The following is a 22,040-nucleotide window of genomic DNA, read 5'->3' on the forward strand; positions in this document are numbered from 1 at the left end:
CGTGTTACATAGAGCACGGTGTTTGCTCTAAGCAATGGACAGGTAATGATTTGCAGAGCAGGTGGTATGTCCATTACAAGTTGTGTTTTGCAAACCCTGACCGGTACACCACTACTAATAGTACATTTGAACTTGATCTTCAATAACTCCGCTCAGTATATTTTTCAATGAGATATTTAGTTGGTTGCATCCAATGGCACAGCACAAATACATGTGGGCATACATTTACCTGATGTGTTATGTCACCTATTCGACAATGAGGAATTAATTATGGTGATTGTTTGAGATTATGTCCAAAGTCCATTATCATAGACAGAGGAGTTCTAAAAAAATAATAAAAATGGATTGTTATGGGAAAATGTTTAGAGCACTCCACATCCTTCCCACATGTAGATGGAAGGAAGAGGTTGCTAAAGATGCCTCTGCTGTGGTCAGAAATCTCAGAGGTTGCTAGAAATCAGTTTATTGCAACGGAGTACATCATCATTAGAGCTGCGAGATTCCCTCGATTCATAGCCTGCAATCGCACTTACATTCCAATAGATTTCTAACTGGGCCTTGGCATCGGTAAAATCTTGGAATCATGGGGCAGGGGGAGAGACTTCACGGAAGCCATCGGAACGTTCTGCGTAGGCATTGACCATTAGTACTCGTCGGTATCTGCCAGAACCACCATTGAAACGGACGATGACCAACACCAAGTCTGTGAAATTAGCTCAACCCTACCCCGATTCTGTCGTTCAGGGAAGACGGGAAGGCCTGTGGTCCCAGGACACACAGAATCAGTCAGAATCACCATTATGGCTGAATCACCATTCTGGCTGAATCACCATTCTTGCTGGCTGGAATCAACAATGCCAAACATAATTGAAGGCATAGTTGACTCTTAGCCAAGCTAGATTCGCAATCGAGTCCCAATAGAATATCATTCTATTGCACACACCTGCCATGGTAGAACCCCTGTTAGGGTATCATTTCAATTATCAAAAAATTTAGGATGAAAATCACCCACAGAGGAATCACACAATTCCTGTAGGAATTACCCAGCTCGAATGACAATGTAATTGTTACTTTGCGCCATGCATTGCCATCGAGCTCATAATGTGGCTCTGGTGGCCCAGAGCACAAATGTTAACAATTGTCATCTCAAGTCTCATAGAATCAAGAGCCTTCAGTCATAAATAATTATCGCGGTGGCAAGATGTTAACTACCTCGCCTGGTATACAGGCCGTGGGATCCATCCCAAGCTTGACGCCTGTTATATATTTGGAGTTTGCATGTTATCCCCGTGGTTGTGTGCATTTTTCTTTGGGTCCTCCGGTTTTTCCTTCCAAAGTTATAAACATGCGTTTAGAGTACTTGGTTACTATACATTTCCATGTGACAAAGAGCTACATAGCTCAGTGGGCCTTACCTGCAAAAATAAAAGTAGTTTAGTTTTAGTTTATAATTAAAATATCAATAGGTATTGTTACTGGTTTCTAAAATAAACACTATTTTTTGCAACAGTGTTAATCATGAAAACTATACATATGCAATATAGCAACACTCTATACGGACACACATTCGCACACGTGCTATTCATACACCCTCCTTGGTTTGTGCGCTCACGCCATTGCCATATGCTACATAGTCCTGTTATGCGCTTAGATTGAATACTTTACATTGGCTGAAAAGCTACACTCGGTTAATCCTCACAGCAAACCTTGAAAGCGCAGCTGCATTGACTCTGAGCTATGTGGCTGGCTTGACTTAAGTTAAAATTGAGCACATTTTTGGATTACGGTGCACTGCTGTCGTTATTATATATGGCACATTTGCCTCCACATTGGCTTTTGTTTAAAACGTTTCCCCCTCCCCTGCCTCACGTGACTGGCCTGGACTCTGTCAAACGACTGTACTGATAAATGTCTGCATTTCAGTTGCATTGCAAAGTTGGAACAAAATTGTCAGTATAAAGGTGAGAGTGTGTTTGGGTTTATTTCACATTGCTTAGTTTCAGCAGTTATTCTCTTCACCAGCAGCCCAGTATGAAACCTTCACTTATTTGGTTTGTGTGTACACGTGTGTGCATGTTCTCACCAACAGCCTGTTAAGAATATATTGGGGGTCTTTGTATTTGTCTTGTGCATGTGTGCTTGTGGGGACCGATGGCGCAGTGGTTAGCGCGCTGTGCTACAAACCTGGAAACCCAAGTTCTTTTCCCGCTCAAGTGGTGAATAATTGAACCGGGCCTGGACCTCCCATAGGTCGACTCAGCCCAAAATGTGTGATGTGTAGATATCAGCACTGGAGACACAAAGGTGGCCGGGTGTGGTGTTGGCATCCCACTGTACCGGCCTCATTTATTAGTGTTCACAAATAATGATTGCCCCAACAGTCTGTTATCGGATATGTGGGGGATATTTGTCTCTGTGTGATAAGTTATTTTTAATCATTTAACAATGTTACACATAGTTTTTCAAAAGTAATATACACATGAATGGGCGTTAGTAGGCCGCTCTGATGTTCCTGGAACTACCCTATTATAAACACCAGTTAAAGGGTAACTACGTTTAAACTGATTTAACAAATCCAAGGTCACTAAGCCCCAATACAATGGTGGTATTGTAAGAGACTAAACCTAATCCTCACCTCCCATCGGTATCTTTGAGAGGGAAAGCAGGAATACGTTGCAATAGGAGCTCAAAACGGTCGTTGTTTAAGTGTGTTCACAACAGCTTAATGCGTAATCTGCCAGAAGTGACTTTAAGGCATTCCCAGTATAATGGCATGAGAGTTCATCTCTTGTGCAAACTGGTTCAGATATAGAAATGAGCTGCATGAACCAAACCTAAACAAATCAAAATTTAATATATATCTTGTTCCACCCTCCCCCGAAAGATGCAAATGGCCCCTCGCCAATCTTTTTACAAACACCACAGCTTTGCCGCTTTAAAAATATATAGCTACAGTACAGTGCTATATTTATGATATGAATGTAATGTGTCACCCGAACATAAGTCCATTGTCTCTCTGTGTGTGTGAAGGGTATGGCAGCGGTTAGACTCGCAGTTAGCACGCGGCACTACGAACCCGGCGGCCCGAGTTCGATTCCCACTCACGGCCAATACCAGTGACGATTATCTGAACCGGTCCTGGTCGACTCAGCCTCAAGTACCTGGTGCAGTGTGTAATCATCGCCACTGGGGAGATAAAGGCGGCCGGGCGTGGTGCTGGCCACCCACCCCCTCATGTGCCGTGCCGGCCTTCATAGGTGCTCGCTAACAGTACTTGCCCAACAGTCTGTTAAGGCTATACGGGGGATATTTGTCTTGAAGGAATGGGACGGAGTGTGTGGGAATGGGCGATAGTCGTGTGGCGTTGCTGATCACTCATGAAATCAGATGGGTCGTGAACGAGGGAAAAAAGGACGGAAATCGACGGTGTTGAACGGAGTACTACAGCGTGCAGTTAAATCTGCGGCGTTCCTTCCGAAATGTCGCAATGTTGTAACTTGAACGTTTATTGTGAAAAATATTGATTTGCTATAATCGTCATATTTCACATGGGTCTTTAAGTAAATGTATAACAGACATTTATTATTCAGTAGCTGTCGTCACGCTAAACAAACAGCGTGATATCCTGGATACCAGTAATGCAAAGAAACATTACTTCCAAAAAGGACTCTTGAAGTAGCCTTGAAACCACTCTTAATTGGCATTCATTGAAAGTGTTCTTTTGTGCACAGGTGAAAGAAAATATTCCAAACCAAAGTTGCCCCAGGCACTTTGTAGATACACGTGAAGTTATTCAGGTCAAAGAGGCAAACATCCATCGTGCATGAGAACACAATGTATTCGTTACACCTTTGACAAAATGTATTCTAATATTTATTGAAAAAAAACGCATTTTACCAGGTAAAGCCCACTGAGCTATACAGCTCTTTTTCAGAAGCAATCTGACCACAACCGATAATAGCTCAACGAAGTGGCTTATCGTGTGGACATTTTTAGAGGCCAAATAATCTATACGCACATTTCTAAATGTGGAGGGAAAACTGGAGAACCCGGAGAAAAATGTACGTGACTACTGGGAGAGAGAACATGCAATCTCCATATATACAGGCGTCAAGGTCAGGATCGAACACACAACCTCTTGCATAACCAGGCGAGGTAAATAACATCTTACCACCGCGGTGTATTTGTGCTTTAAACTTATTATATTCTTAGAAAAGTATAGCAATTTAATTATACGAGTTTGTTCGCAAGAAAAATAATGTAATAGCATTTTTAGGATATTTTAGAATTCATTTGTAAGAATTACCCCGATGACTGGCCTTTGTATTTAGGGTCTAATTCGAGAAGTTGAGACATCCTGCAATAAAAAGTGTTGAAACAACACCCGATTTGTTAAATACCTTCAATAATTAATTTAAAATTACAAACTGTTGTATGGGATATAAGGGCGAGCGGTGGAACAATGGTTAGTGCCCTGGACTGAACCAGGCCCCATGAGTTTGATGTATCTCAATTGCGAGTGAAATCTGAATCTGCTATGAACCCACACAGAATAGTTCCGTGATATACATTATGACGAACCCCCCATTGCTGACAGAGCATAGGGAGGTCTCGATCCAGCAGTGGGTTGACAAAACTATGTTAATTCGTATTATTTGGAATATACAGCATGTATACAACTTACAGAAAGCCACTGTTGCCTTACTTTAATGAATGGTGTGCATCTCAGTTGATGGTCCAGAACCGACATTTAGCATTCTTATGCCGGAGATCCATCGTACCTTATGCCAACTCCTGTTGACTTTCTATCATAAGTAGCAACCTCCTGTTCCTGCCTCTGGATAGATACAGAGCTAAGTTAACCATGACCCGGACTGAATTTCCGACCGTGCAGCTCCTGCTGCCATGAAAACTGCACTCCATCCCAGGACATCGTGCAGCGTAAATGCACTGTCACAATGGAACATTCCGTCTTATCGATTCGTTTCAGTTGTATAAATACTCTGATTAAACTTTAAATATATTGTTTAGAGCTATGTGATGAAAAGTTTTGTGTGAATCTGTTCAAGTAAACTCTAGAATTCTCACGGATCAGGTTTGGCTACAAAGCACAACAGGTGTAACATGCCACACAAGCTCTAGTGAAAACCCGTGTTTGAGCATTCCACACTTAATTATTTTATTGCCTGCTCCATTAAGTTATATTTGTAGTCATGAAAGTCTAAAACACAGAGGTCACAGAAACTAAAACAAAAGAAGAAAATTTTGCGTGGTTGAGTGCTCTTAACGACATTGCGAGAATATAATTTAGTGCACAAATTAAGATCAGAAAATTTCTGGAGCCAGTTGGACGAAAACATTCCACGTTTAAAGCAAGCACATGGCATTATTATACAGTAGACTACCAATGCCCTCCCGCACAAAGTCGAAGCATCTGGGCTGTTTGCTAAGAAAACAAAACGCATGAAAGGCCTCAAGGTTGCCTTTAGTTTCAGGCTCGGTGTGATAAGTGGAAAACGGATGTTGCATTGAAGAAAAAGAAGACCCCGTGGTTTTTTTAATTCAATTTTTAAAATAGTTTATATTAAGATAATAGGGTTTCCCACTTTTATCTCGCAACAAAACAGATGTTAAGATGTTAAAACGCCAAACTGAAGCCTTTTACAAAGAATCATGTTTACATTAACCACAATGCTTGTGGTCAGAATGCAAACAAAAAACATACTCTGATAATATATGCATTGTCCTTGAAACTGATTGGTCCACACCAGAAACAGCTTTTTTTTTAGCCTCGTCTCAAACGGTGTTAGACCAGAGGACGCCAAAAGGCATACAGCCCAAAGGCAATGCACTATCAGAGTATTGTGAGCTCGGGGTGAGCATCTACATCATGGGACCTCCTTTGCCAGTACCAAAATATGATAATAGGTTTTCCCCTTTTATCTGCCAACAAAATAGGTGTTAAGATGTTAAAATACCAAACTGAAAGATTTTACAAGGAATCATGTCTACATTAACCACAATGTTTGTGGTCAGAATGCAAAAAAAAAACCTACTCTTGATAATATACTCTGGTGTGGACAAATCAGTTTCAAAGACAATGCATATATTATCAGAGTAATTTTTTGCATTCTGACTACAAGCATTGTGGTTAATGTAGACATGATTCCTTGTAAAAGGTTTCAGTTTGGTGTTTTAACATCTTAACACCTGTTTTGTTGCCAGATAAAAGGGGAAAAAAACCTATTATCATATTTTGGTACTTGCAAAGGAGGTCCCATGATGTAGTTTATTTTAAGTGTGTGATGTGGGTGTGTGTGCGCGCTTCAAAATAATAATTTAGCTCTTACTTGCGAGATCACACGAGAAGGGCATCTCAGAACGTGTTTTCCCCGACCTGGTTTTGAAGTGCAGTACGACTGTCTGTGTCAGTTTTCTTCAATAATTTTCAGAGGGGGTTCATTTTCACCGATAAGACACCAGTGAGGGCAGCCACACTGCCTGCACAGAGCGGTTTCACATTTGTGTATTGCCGGGGACCGCACGTCAGGGGCCGCGCTAAAGGCCACTAGTGGCCCGTGGGCCTTGCAATGAAGAACACTGGTCTAGGTGTAGATCCTGCCCCTGCAGTTAAGACGCTGTTTTCTTGAGCCAGTTTGTATGATTTAATGATGTGAGTTTGACAGGTACGGTGTAAAAATGCAGGGAATTACCAAGTAAGGCATGGCAAATATTGTAAAGTGAATGCTGAATGCCCTGTTTGACGCTATTTTCAGGAATGTACGTATGTATGTTGAACTTATTTCGCACTGAACGTAGCCAACCATACTAATCGGAATTGCAGGAAAGGGGCCATTTAGGTGAGACCGAATTTTATATAAATATCAAATTGTCCAGTCATGGAGTTTAAAAACAACAAAATACTTCCATGTTGGAGCGGAGCATCTCGTAGAATGTTTCCATTGTAAATATTGTATTTAATGTGCGGTTATATTTAATGTACTGTATATACAAAAAGTGACTTAAAGCTTTCGTGACTGCAGGAATTCATATTCTTTGGGTCTTTCGGTAAAGTCACTTAGATAGAACAATACAATACTAAAAATAAATAAAAATGAAAATAAAGTGAGTAAAAATTATATAGAATAAAAATAAATAGAAATGAAAATAAAGTGAATAAAAATAATGAAAAATATCACGTGTCGATCGCAACACAAGCAATTGTTATCAGGAGAAAAAAGGAGAAAGCTGCTGAGCCAGGCTGTTTTAAAGATTTGAAATGGGTGTAGCCCAAGGGTGATAAACGAAGTGGGCGGGGCTAGTGATGTTAAAGTGAGAGAGATTAGCATGTCAAAGTAAGAGATTAGCATGTCAATGTAAACGGCGGCTGTATTAGTGTGAACCTGATAATGTAAAATCAGAGAGTCGAAAATAACTGCTAACATCGGAAGGTAGGATGGAAACATCACAGCCGGTTATGAATTAAACTGGTGAATACTATCCTTCCAATGATTGCTCAGTTTGTACCCATCTTCTCGGTTGAAATTGTGTCTGTCTATATATCTGGATGGCTTCATAAACTAATCTTTGTTGATAGCCAGTGGGTTTGCAGAGTACCTTCGTCTTGGAAAAATCTATATCGTGTGAGCCCACCGCATTAAAACAATGATCAGCCACGGCTGAGGTGTTTACTGCATGGGCAAAACGATTGCTGATGAAATTGTTGGGTGGATGTCAAGGCCTCCGTACTATATACCCTTGTGTTTTGAAGCTGGGTCTGGCTTGGGCTGAACTGTGAATACTTTTTCAGAGACTAATCGTAGTGGTTTAGAAATATGGGCTGAACATTTTTACGATCACTGTGGTTAACAGTCTTGTAAATCTGCTGCTCATAGCTGTTATGTGGGATTTTTCAAGATGCAGCGAGGTATGGGTTCAACTGCATCATAAAAAAAATATTGGTGAATTGTCCTTTGGAGCTACCTTGCTACCTTGTGTGTGTATGTTAGGGAGTGCATACGTGTGTATGTTAAACTTATTTCGCACCGTTAGTAGCCAACTGTGCTAATCTGAGGTGTGAGAGTGGGCAGCTGAAGGTGGTTTGTGCACAACTCTATGATCTCTGCAATCTGGGTTCTATTCCCATCCAGAACAAGTGGCACGTTGTATCTGAACCTGTCTTTGGTCTCCCATATATCAACTCAGTTTACCTGTTTACACAGGAAGCACAGACGAACTCAGTGTCAGAAAGTTGTACCGAAACCAGAGTTGCGCAATGAGATGGCATTGACCGCATACGCTCCTCGACAAACAAACACGCAGCAGCAAGTTACAGCCTCCAGCACGCAAAGTACACCACCAGACACAGCCTTCCCTTCTGTCGTCACAGGCCGCCACACACAGACCATGCCTGTTCGCTGAATACAGAAGGTGGCTCGTGTCCATTCAACACTCTATGAATAAATGTCCACATTCCCAACATTTCAGCAAATGCGAGACCGAGTACATGTGTTTGCATTGCCATTATACCACTTGCTTCACATGCAGCATGAGCAAATATCGGTCCTTCTGAAATTGGCAGTTACATAATAGCTAAACTAGAGGTAGCATAACCATGAAAAACACACGTACTTCTTTAAGTTTAAATTTTGACATGTTTCTCAAAGGGCACATATTTAAGTTCATTTTAAGTCAATAACTATCACGCATCTATTTTTGGGAGATCTCCCTCTCTGTGTGCCACGTCTTTCTTTTGGAAATTGTATTACGTACCGGATTTTAAATTGTCACTGGGTGTGGGCTTTCTCTCATGCGTGCATACTCGTTGACAGCTGCATTAAACTGGTGCTGCCCCATGCGTAATACGTGTCTAATGTCAATGTTGAGTTTATAGTTCAGTAACAAGGTGGCTATACTGATTTCCTCATGACTATGGCTGCATTGTGAATCCGAGATTGTGTAATTGTGCCTGTCATCTAGCAAGGAATGTGTCCGCACATTGACGACAGTTATTTTTTTTTAAATACACATTGTGGATCTCTAATTAATAACTGTAATATAACTTACATTGTGTGTAAAATATGTATGTGTGTTGAACTTCTTTCACACCGTACATAGCCAATCTTGCTAATAAGAGGTGCAGATATCCTGTACATGCCATACATTATATCTCAGGTGATGCTGAAGCTTCGATGTTATCTACACACATCGAGGTTTGACCGACATTCCTTTTGTACTGTTTGGGTTTACTCCTATTAATACCTCTGGTTATGACGGTTGGCTACGCATGGTGCAAAAAAAGTTCAACGTGCAAGTTTGCGATCGTATGAATGCGCATATTTCCGAGAGGTGAACACAGGGAATATATCCCGATATACCATACACAACTACTTTATTTCACTTTTTCAAATCAATAAATTTGGTTCTCAATACCTTTCCAAGCAAAGTGCCTAGAGAGAACCCACGTGAACGGTGGAAGGATACTCAATGTTGACTCTGCAGGCGTCAACATTGAAATATATAGCAGCCAAATACTCCAAACACATGATTCTAAATGTACCCGGAGAACAATCCACGTGACCACGGGTTGAACATGCAAACTCCTAATAAACAAACGTCAGGGTTGGGATAGAATCCATCACCTCCTGTATACCAGGCAAGGTAGTTCACATCTTGCCACTGTGGCATTGGTGACGGACATAGCTGTGGGAACACAAAAGTGAAACGCTGCCCACTGTGGTATTTTTCAGATGACGCTGAAGCTTTCAATGTTATCTACAAGCATCGAGACCTCACCTACATTATTTTTCGTACCATTTTGTTTTGCTCCGATTGCACCTCCGATTTGCACGGTTGGCTACTTACAGTGTGAAAGAAGTTCAACATGCATACTTGCGATCGTATGAATGCAAACATTGCCGAGAGGTGAACGTGGGGAATTGAAAATCGGAGGTGCGAAATGTGTTATCTACTCGCATCGAGGCTTCATCTACATTGCTTTTCATACCGTTTGGGTTTACTCTGATTAGCACCTCTGATTAGCACGGTTGGCTACTTGCAGTGTGAAAGCAGGCCAATATGCATACCGGTGATCGTTTGAATGCCCACATTTGCCGAGAGGTGAACGTGGGGAATTTAATGTTTAGCTCCATCACTGTAGAAATTGTGTTTTGTCCGGCCACCCAACACCAGGTGACGCTCCCGGTGGCTCTGCATTTGGGCCGATGGAAATGACCCGACATTGTGGTCAGATGTGAACATGGGTGACGGTGCAGGTGGAACAGTTTTGTGCACAGCGAAAATAAAGGAGATGTTCACAACGGAGGCACTTCATTCATTCCACCGAATATTTACATATTTCACTCTGTAGTGTACTGGTTCTCCTTCTTTATGCTATATTAAATTTTCATGAGCGAAACATTATTGGTATTCACATGGTAAAGACTAGTTATATATTTATAATCTATAAATGCAGTAACATAGATGTACTCTACACATTTGTTTAATTACAGTTTACGAAGGACACTTTTGAGCAAATACAGTCCTGTACTACTCGGTATCTTATCACAAATGCATGTTGATTCTAAGTTTGCAAATTGTGGCTGTAAGAACACTATCAGATCAATATATCACCCAAAAACCTTTTTAACTTCCTGTAGCAGTGCAACAATTTCCTGCCACATCATTAAACAAGAGTCGTCATCTGTTCATCTCAGATGTTTGACTCCCCACACCATAGTCAATGGTCTCAACAGTTTCCTGTGATGTATTGAATTAGTATAGTCTGTTTCAAGGCCTTACCAAACGACCCTATTCTTTACAAACACCACATGTGCAAACCAGTGTTCTTCACTCATTTTCAGAGGGAGGCCACTCTCGCCGATAAGACATCATTGTGAGGGGCGCCACCCATTTGATGAAATTTGGGGTTGACAGCGGCAGCACGATGACAATGGGGGCTGTTTTCACATGTTGTGATTGTCGGTGGGCCGCATGTCAGGGGCCATACTAAAGACCAACAGGGCCACCAGTGGCCCGCGGGCCTTGTAATGAAGAACACTGGTGTAAACTCCACACTGCTTTAGCAGGGTCCAGCGAATATGGATGAAATCATTGAATAAATAGAATGTGCGACCGTGGGTGCTGTTAATGTTGGGTCCCAAACTTGCTGAGCGATTTCACATTGCATCTGATTTATTCCCTACACATAGTAGCAAATCACTCTCATCCGAAATTACAGACTGCCAGGTCAAGTGTCACTGGTGAGAATCTACCCAGGCCAAAACAAATGTCCTGGTATGAAAAACAAAAACCTGGTCAACGGTCTGGTGCCCTGCAGCCCTTCCAACTGAAACAAAGATCCCCCTTATAGCCTTCACAAACTGCAGGAGCAAGTGCTATTAGCGAGTAGCAACTCTGAAGGCCGGCACAGTACACAGGGGGATGGTTGGCTAGCACCACGCCCGACCACCTTTGTCTCCCTAGTGCCGATGTTTACACACTGCACCAGGTACTCATTTGAGACTGAGTCGACCAAGGGGAGGCCCAGGACCGGATCAGATGTTCGTCACTGGTGTTGGGCATGAGCGGGAATCAAATCTGGGTCGCCAAGTTTATAGCGCAGCGCGCTAATTGCAACACTATCACTCCCCATCCTTCCAACTAAATGCACACACACTTTAAGTATTCAAATATTTTAAAATGATCTAAGCCAGTGACACTTTTGTACGTGCACTGTCTGATAAATGAAACAATTCTTGCATTCCTGTAATTCCCCACCCACACATATCATTCAGAGCCATCAACGTGCCAGGTTTCCTCATTTCCGCAATCCTTACGTTAGAAGATGTATGGCCATTTTTCAAACGCTGTTTGTACTTTCAGGATGGAGTACGATTCCATTAATAGAACACACATTGTTTGTCCAAGCCTGTTGTAAAGTATCCCTTGGTGACTGGGCCAAGACCACCAGACTACCGCAACTTACTACCACTGCTAATACGGTAATCCTATGGTCACATGGGGACAAGCCGCCAATTGTCAACGCCACAATTGGAAGACGGAGAGATAAAGTAAATGTCTGGTGGAACGGGTATCACGGCTGTTCATGCACTGCACTGTGAATCCGGTGACGTGAGCTCAATTCCCAGCCATAGCAAACATCTCAAGTATCCCTGGGCCCTCTCTTCACCAACCTAAACTGACTATCCTGGTGAACTATGATCAAACCCCAATCACCAATACTGTGTGGGGGACACTTCAATAGGCAGTGGACCAACAAACGGCTGTGAATGATTGTGCTGTTATTATTGCAGGCAAGCCACAAGGTGTTGACAGTGACGAATGGACATATATGTATTCGTTTACTTGAAAAAAACGTACGGTATCATTATGTAAATATTGGCAATCGTGTATACTATATTATACTTAAGGAAATCAGTTTCAATGGTTGCACATTGCATACAAATATACATTTCAACTAAAATAAAAGGCATAAAGTGCCGTAAACAGGTAACTTTATGTGCATAAACTTAGGAACTGCAATTACTGCATATTGCATCATTTACAAAGAAATTTATGATTTACCTAAAATAACTTGATTGTGAAGTTAAGCAAACAACTGTGAAGCAGGTGCTGATTTTATAAAAAGGGAGACTTGCCGTCCACTAGAGAACTTTGTTCTGTTATTAAGTCCTTATAAAGAATCCATTCACAGAAGCTTTAGCTGTAAGCAGATCTGTCCAGGTAGTGGTTTGACATCTCCCATTACACAGTGGTGGCCTTGTGGCAAATGTTTTTCGTGCAATACAGGACCCACAATTAGCCCGTAGACAAAAGTTGTGCAGCCTTCATGACTCCGATTACACTGATAAAGCGGTGATGACTTCCAATCCGACTGCACGTTCACATGAAAGTCACCGATATAATAGGTGGATGTGGAACAGTTCCCGAAGATTACAGAAGTAAAAAAAAACGTTAAATGATTTCTACATGGTACTGTATGAAGTGACACTGAAGGGTTGTGCACGGTTATGTTGTGAGTCTTAACTTGCTGGCACTCAATTTAGCCATGAACGTTGTTGAATAATCATAACAACAATTCAACAATGGATAACGTAAACTAACTCCAAGTTTCCAAGACTAGCCGTCGTCGTTGCAATTGGAAGCTAGTACAGTACTGTCGTAGTTGTGTTGTGGAAGTGTATCATGCGTACACCCTATATTTGTATAAATAAGCATCGTCAAAGAAACTGCACCTTGTCTATGGTAAATACACATCCTAGATGGCACGTATTTCACCGGTTGAACATGCACAATAATGCCCATTGACTTGAGGCAGCAGCTCACAATTACTTTGCTTTATGTTTCTTTTCGCATTTGCGGTAACTTCTCCTTTCACATTATTGACAAACCAACTCGCGCTCCAACAAGTGTATTCTTTGTGCGCATAATAGATCTAGTTATGAAATGTTATGTTTGCTAAAACACCACCAAACATAACACTTATAAATGCTAAAACACCACTTTTTTATAAGGACATGTCGGAACACGGGCACTCTGTTATAAGCGCCTCTCCTGTGTGCGAAAGCAAGGGTGAATGTTGTCCTGCATCTACAGCAACCATACGAAAGGAGAATAAGCACGCATGTTTGTCCGAAGAACTCCTTCGAGACCACCACATCAATTGCATTGAATGAGCTGTCGTTTGAGAGATTGTTACATCTCATGTTTATATATCAACTCGGCGAAAGTGCCAAGGAAAATAAGAAAACTTTAATTCAATAAAATATCAGCCCTGACGCTGCATTTACACTTACATTTACATGAGCCCCTGCAAAGCAAAACCCATTTCATACCCATGCAATGGACAGGCATAATTGTTTTGTGCATGTATTTAGCAACTATTACACTTGGCATATTAACCTACTTTTTGGCATTATAGTGTGAGACATTCTGTTCTCGTGTTATCTGCCCAGCATCTAGACTCACCATTGTGCTTGTGCTATACAATTCCACCGTTTCCTAACTTGCATGGCTAAACCAGGTTTCACGAGTTTGGCGTTGCTCAGAGCTGTTAATGAGGCATGTATAATAATACCGAATTACCATATGTGAATGCTGTCTGGCTTCTAATGTTCTCGTTGTATTAGAATAGCTCAAAAGGTGACACCACCTGCGTTGCTTGTAAGAGAAACACCGCTTACCGCACATGCGCGAGCGGTGAGTGTAATGATTTCTCTTAGCTGAAAGAAGCATGGGTTGCCATTCATCTCTGATGAATAGAAAAATACATCCTCAATAATATTTTACCAATTGTGAGATTTTTAAAATGATTTAACTTAATGTTGCCAGTCTGCCATATATTATGCATACAGACATTCACGTGTTATGTATATGGTGGAAGATAGGAAATGAGTGAAATTGTTTGGAAAGAGAGATTGCAATAATCTTCTAAATCATAATACAATTATTAACAACACGGATTTTTATCGGTTTTGCACTTGCCAAGCACCCAAATCACAGGTATAGAAGTGCGTGACCGTATGCCCAAATACCTGTACGCTGAAAAGTTTAAACCAGACAATACAATGTTATGGGGAAATTATTGCAAAACTATTCACAAAGTCATTTTTTCATGATTAAGCAGTTCAGTAAGATTCCTAACATATTTTTTCAGTTCCATATATAAAGTACATACATGGGTGTGCATGCGTGAAAGTGCCGGCTTATTGCTCAACTTCTGGGAAGGGTGTTGTGACGTCCTTGTGACGCAGACTCGCAATGCAAATTACCTGTGGCCTCGTGAACTCCTTCCGCCTTGCAGCGATGCTGCCTGGCAGGTTTGGCTCGACCGGTGTAAATTTTATGGCGTGCCGAACACACGCGCAATTTACTGCACAGGAATGTGGTAAATGTCTTCAAATCCTTTACAAGTATTGAATTTCGTTTATATTAATGGATTTCACTTTTTTACATACATTTAAACATTTGAACATTATGGCGGAACCCCGGGGTCCCATCAGCCCCCGGCTCTTGCATAAACATTAGATTATAATGTAAACAAAAACTTTGCTCTTTTTCACCAATGGGTTTGAAGGATGGTGGCATGTGTTGTCTTGTTAAACTATGCCTTTAAAACTGAAAAATACTTACCTGCAGTACCTCTATTTAAATACACTATCGATTTTTTTTACACCCCTCTGTCAATTATCGTGTTTCTCAGTGTGGATTTGTGAACACACTTTGTAAACAGTACATAATAATAAGTAATATAAAAATACTTTTTTTTAACATGCTTTAATGAAATGTACCCTACTCGTAATGGCAGGACTCCAGGAAGTGGCCCCGCAGCTTGCCACAGCGTAAGGGGCCGTGGTGATTTACAGGCAATGTGAGTTGAGCGTGGACAATTAGACCCGTAAAAAATATTGGTTAAAAATACATTTTTAATTTCTAATGATAGAAGATACTGTAGTATTGTCATTAGTATGACATACCTATACCAAGTTTGCAGTCGATACATTGGAAAGACGGTTGAAATTGAGTTACAAGATTTGAGGATACGACAACAGAGAGAGAGAGTTAAATAAAAGCGTGTAAAATATTTAAAAATATTTTTAAAATATATAGAATATAGTCAATGTCATCAGTATGACATAAGTATACAAAGTTTGCAGTCGATAGCACATTGGGAAGTGGGTAAAAATTTAGATACAATATTTTTTAAGGATACGACAACAGACGGAGTGAGTTAAATAAAAGCGTGTAATAATAATACAATAGTACTCGTTTTCAATGGGCTGTTCACATTGTAACAGAGTAGTGGGTCGCCGCTCCTCTTATCCGCGTTAATACGAGCAGTATGTGAGGACTGGCTTAACCGCAAAAAAAAACCTATCTGCACCGATGCCACTGGAAAAGAGAAGTATTATCAAACAGGAGAAATTAACGGTGCAACGCATCTCATCTGTTAAATATCTGCAGGTAATAGGATTGTCATCGATTGATCCTGGCTGCAGACATTGGTAGGTCACAAAAAAGAATGAAGCTAAGAGAGCAGTGTCCGTGTATTATGCAGACTGTTATGACAAATAAATGACTTAAGTCGTGTAGGTAGTTTGAGCAGCTTTGGATAACACTTATGATCCTGCCCATACCCGAGCATAGAGTGCATTCGCTTGTTCAGCTCTTCGGCGCATTCGTTCTCGCTGCGCTTGGACACGACATGACAACAGAACGATCCGCGCCAAGTGGGTCGCGGCGTTCATGTGCGCGGTGGGATGGAGTCGCCAAAAATACATTAATTAAATATGATTTTGACTTCCGTTTATTCAGGACCCCGGGTACCGCCATAAGGTTCATTTTTCCATAGCATCATGTTTAAAATTAGGGCGCATTGTGGCAGAGCTTGTCAAAGTGAACATGTTCAGCAGCGTAGCCTATGTAAACTTTTGGCATTGATTCGTACACATGCAAACCTGAGTTCGATTGCCAGCCATGGCTAACATCAGTGCCGAGTGATATCTGAATCAGTCCTGGGGCCCGCCCTTCACCAACCTTCACTGACTGGCATGATGGAGTTTGGTCAACACAACCTCTATGACTGATGCGGCATAGGGAGCCTTCAACCATCAGAAAATTGACAAAGGGCCGCACATTATTGTGATGTATTTCTTTCAAATTATAATTTGATAGCATCACATACACATGGAAGAATATTCCCACCAATCTTCTTTCATATGGCTGATGAAGATGCAGAGTAACAACTACAATTTTCACATTCAGGTGTTCAAGCCAGACAACCACTGTGATTTCTCCTTTGTATTCCCTGCAATCACACAAGTAAATGCATATCCATACAAAATTCATGATTCTTCTGTAATATTTGAAGCATATATCTGAACAATTATTGCCAATCAAATTTTACGTTACACGAACATTTGGAGGAAATATAAATTACATGCAAATTTAAACACAGATACATATATATCTACTGTTTACACGACAGTGTAATAACTACCGTTAATAATAATAATGACATTTAATAATAGTTAATAATGACATTTATAACGCACCAGATAATTAATCTCGCGATTGTTAACTGCTATTTCCTTGGCTTGAAGCAACCCTCACAAAAAAAGTTGACCATCAAGCAAGCTTAAAAAAAACACACGTGATTGGTTTCTATTCATTGATTACAGTGTTTGGAATGGTAACCTTTGCCCACCCATGACCGTTTGACATCACCAAAACGACTGAAAGGGATTTGGGTTGTTTGTGATCCTCTGACGTGTGCAGATTGCTGTGACCCACCACAAAATAAAAGGCGACCGTGAATGTGCGACCTTTAAGTATTTACGATGTTTTCTCGGCGAATGTGCTGAATACGCTATTCATCAATATTCAGGTCTCTGGCAAAGACATGCATGAAAAGCAATCACCGGAGAACATTTGCTTTATTATGAGATATCATACTCAACACTCTTCCTTTTGGTGGATAATTTTGGTTCATATTATTGGTGCAATTTATCACTCAATATAACAATTCTTATGAACTGAAAATGTTCATGAATATTAAACCAATTTCCAAGTACAGCGCTGAAGAAAGACAATCACGTGGAACTAAAACTCTGTGAAAACGGTGGTGCTTTGATATTCTAAAGCAATAGGGTGCTATCCGTCAAGCGAGCACTGGCAAGCATGTGGCACATTGTGAATTACACCGCACTGGGGTGTCTGAATTACCCAGTAGGTTTAGTCAGTTGTAGAGGTCAGAGCCGGCTCGGGTCAGTTTGTCCTAGAGTTGACAGTTAATGCATATGTCCCTAGGTGTACCTGTTACGCACAAGCAATTAAGAATAAATCTCGACAAACAAATATATAAAGAAAAAATACTGGATGCACAGGTGATTGTGTGCTAATGATCACTACTCTTGAAGCAATAACATTTCTGTAGAGGCAGTTTCCTTGTAGTGGTGCCCACTGCACTCTCTGCTTTTTAAGATTCCCGTCGTAGGTGTGTGCAGAACGCACCATTCCTGACTCAACTGGTGATCGTTCGTAAGTCGAACGGTTTGTAAGTCGGAACACAATAATGTATGTACTGTATTTGAATATATTTTGTGGTCATTGTTATAAAATGTGTTATGTTTGAACAAAAAAGAGAAGCATTGTTAAACTCATAAATAAGAATAAATATTGTACATTTGGCGAACGAAATAGTTCCATGGTCCGGTTTGTAGGTGCGAGTTCACATTTGTAAGTCGGATGGTGATTTTTTTTTTATCTTATAGAAGCTCGTTCATAAGTGCGGATGTTCGTAAGTCAGGCGTTCATAAGTCGAGGACCTTGTTTATTTAAGTTTTACACATAAAAGACTATGTAACACAAAAAACTGAGCTCAAACACCACGTGCAAAGGATTATAAACAGTTTGCATTGTTATTTGCAGCCATAAAGGGTTCGAACTGTGAATCTCTGCAGTAAGTTGCTACTGCGTCGCAGTCCACAAGGGAACCATGCTGCTTGTTGTCGAGGGTTTGTCATAGCTCATCATCACTGCGAGTCCATATAGCGAGCACCGCTTCACGTAAAGCAAGCAGCGGTTGTCTTGTGAAGAGGCTCGCCAACGTTGCCGCGTGGTTTCAACAGAGATGTGCACTGCTTGTTTGAGCATTGGAACTTCTGTAATATTTTTTACTCGACTTATTCACAGTGCCATGCACAGGACTCTTAACTAATGTGGACCGGGGTGGGTGTGTGACATGGTCCTGGCAGGGCGCAGCAGGGGTTCGTCGAGAGTTGCTGGAAGGACGTGCGCGTCGGGGACTTCCTGAAGCTGCGCTGCAATGAGATCATCCCAGCCGACGTGCTACTGCTGGCCTCCAGCGACCCCGACGGGCTCTGCCACCTGGAGACGGCCAATCTGGACGGTGAAACGAACCTCAAATTGCGGCAGCTCGTCAAAGGCTTTGCCGACCTGGTGAGTGACGCTCACTGCCCAGAGCTTTTGCCCCAATGGACAGGCTCATGCCCGTTTGTAGGCCGGTCCTGCATACACCTTGTACCGCACAGGGACACCTACCACTGGGGGTCCCCTTCGCTAGATTACGGCAGGGCGATGGAAGGGTGGAGAAAATATTTGATGGAAGGCAATATGAATCGCTGAGGCTTTTAATGCGTAATAAATGCAAATCCTTTGAGCCAAGTCGAGCCGTGCGCTGTGGTCTACTGTGCGCGTCTCTTCGTTGCTGGTGTCGGGTGCCATTTTTTTAGTGCAGGTGAACACATGCTTATAATAATGTTGCCACGCTCAGAGGTCAAAGGGAAAGAGCACATTGTGCTGAGAAAACAACAACACTGGTGGTATCCGTTGTGCTCTGAGTTGGAATACATTCATGCCAACGCATTATTGAGGACTCTTCTCGCCACCCCATTCAAGAACGCTTACCTTGAAACTCACGAGGTTCAGCCGTGAAGGGCCCTCTTGCACTGTGCCTTCCATACAACTGTTAAGATTAATATGTGGAGTTTCACGAGTCATCGTAAAAATGTATCCCACTCAGCAGGATGTTTCAGAATGGATATCCTTGAATGCGCACGCAGGCACGTCACTTGCATCGTGAAATACGCATCTGTCATAACCTTCCTCAGCAAGTTATAAATAGTTGTGGCCCACATGCAGCGAGGATTGCTTATGAGGCCTTTCTCCACCCATGCCATCTTCCTCGCTCTTTCCTATCCAATCGCTGCCTTACGTCAGTGTTCGTGCATGGCTCACTAAGTGACCTCTTATTGTTTTCACGATTTAGCTTCTTAAATTTAAGACGAGGCAAAAGTAAATGTCTCCCACCCATTTATGAGTATTGCTTGCTGGCTGCTGCTTGCCTTCTTAGGCGGTGGCCTAAAGCTAGTGGTGGAAATGCCACCGTCTGACAATATGTTCAGTTTAAAAATACTGTATCAATAATAATGCTAGTTGATATAATTCGCATTTGATCACATGTTTGTTTGCTGGCAGATACGTCACTCACCACTGATGTTACTCTTGGCTGAGACTCAAACTCGGGTCACTAAGTTCAGAGCCCAGTGTGTGATCCACTGCTCCACTGCTCATCTGCCAATTTTTTTTTTATCTGTGAAAAAATATTATCTGGAAAATGTAGGTTAGTTTCACGGACAGGATAGCAGCACCGTTGATTTTCAACTCGCAATGTTTTAAAGTCGTTTTGAATGACTGCATCGTTAAAATGTATCACTTTGGCAGCAATTTATAGCACAGGAATGTAATAGTGCGATCACGAGATTTCTGCCCAAGGAGACGAGAAATTACTTTTTTGACAGAAGATTAACGGCAGCAGACCCATTCTCAGTAATCCACACTAGCCAGCGTGGTGAAGTATGGTCAAACAACTCCCATGACCAACACGGCATGGGGGAGGCATTGATCCAGCAATGGAGTGACACAAATATACTACAAGTTTTTCTTATGTAACAATGCCAATATATATCACATGGAAATAGTGTGTAAGATTAATCTCAATCAAATCCTGATCCTTTTTTACGGGAAACGTAATAGTTAACCAAGTGGCTCACATTCTCAAACAGAAACTAATTCAGAAATCATCTTGCGTGGTGCAGGGAGTGTGGATTGTGAGGGTTAAGATAGACTAAACACAGAGATGTAGTTGGTTCTTTATCACTGCAGCCTACATCTTTTAGAGCATCTAGAACTTTTTTTCGCGTTTAGTGTCTTATCCCTTCCCTGCACATCCAGCACAGTTGCTATGTACGGTGCAAAAAACAAACCCTGTAAATTCCAGCGAGTACAGCTGCAGGTGTCACGGCGGTCATCTGAGGTCAGCTACACAAGCAACGCACAGTATCTAAAACAGCAATGACAGCAGGTTTAAATGCCCCTTCTCAAGTGAGTCCAGGCAGGTGCTTATCTCAATTGCTGCATCCACAGCCATTGGTGGGAGTTCTACCTTCCTATGGCAACATTATTATATCCACAGGATGACAGCAATTGAAATCCAACCCAAGCAGTGCCAGGCCATTGATGAGCTACTCATTTCACTGACCCTGGCTAGGAGTTTACATCTCGGATTTCGTAATTATGGGGCCTGCTAGTCTACTGAGATAAATCCTGCACATGAACTAGATTTTTGGGCAATAGATAATGATTTAAAATGTAAACTAAATAAGCATCGATAATAATAAATACAAGTACTAACTAACATGTCATTGTAACTAGAACTATACTTCGCTCGTCGTTTAAAAACACCCGCGATATCCAGCGATTGTATGGCCTACGTCAGTGTAAACATTGCATTACATGATTGATAATGCAAATAAATATTGGATTCCAGAGTGTGCTGAGTCGCCACCTGTCCAGACAGTCTGGGAATCAGCATCTGTGCTGTGGTGCACGGTATTGATTCGTACCCATATAGATCCGGTACCGGCGTTACTGTGTTAAGCTGTAATATGTTTTACTGCACAGTTTTCATAGATCTAGGCTGGCTAAGAAACTTGTCTTTGTTTGAGTGGAAAAGGTGGGAGCCATCGAGGATACCTAAAATAAAATAAATTTGTAACATTTTATAATTTTCAGATTTAGTTGTTTAATTTTTTATTGAGCTACGCATCAATTAAACTTCATCTGTCCACCAATATATTTGGATACGAGGCGTTTTACGAAGTCAATTCTAAGCTTCACGACTTTTTGAAGTTCTGTGAACTGTCAAGGACAATTGGCACTGGATAAAGTGTCTCAGACGAAAGAATGTGGGCTTTCTAAAGAAGTTTTGAACAACCTGTTTGCATGGTATTTATTGGCATAACTTCTTTCATGTGGAGCCTTTACTTCCTGGTTTTGTCTGTTGAGTTTGGCTACCTAACACCTCCCATCACTGCATTCTATGGCGACAATCCAAACAACAACAGGCTGAACGATTGAAAACAGAAATTATTTCATTGAGTTCCCTGCTGTTGACGCAATCTGTGCAGGTCATATTTTTATAATCTTCACATTTGCTT

General features: G+C 41.4%; 1 protein-coding gene across 1 annotated transcript in view; it reads left to right on the plus strand.

Annotated features, from left to right (window-relative positions):
• Positions 1–22,040, plus strand: part of LOC144937544 (phospholipid-transporting ATPase VA-like) — a 61,907-nt gene that overhangs the window by 3,008 nt on the left and 36,859 nt on the right. The window contains exon 2 of the mRNA XM_078864804.1: positions 18,777–18,981. Coding sequence (XP_078720930.1) covers positions 18,777–18,981 — 205 coding nt within the window. The remainder of the gene's footprint in view (positions 1–18,776; positions 18,982–22,040) is intronic.

This window comes from Lampetra fluviatilis, chromosome 19 (genome assembly GCF_964198595.1).
Source record: "Lampetra fluviatilis chromosome 19, kcLamFluv1.1, whole genome shotgun sequence".
NCBI classification, from domain to species: Eukaryota; Metazoa; Chordata; class Hyperoartia; order Petromyzontiformes; family Petromyzontidae; genus Lampetra; species Lampetra fluviatilis.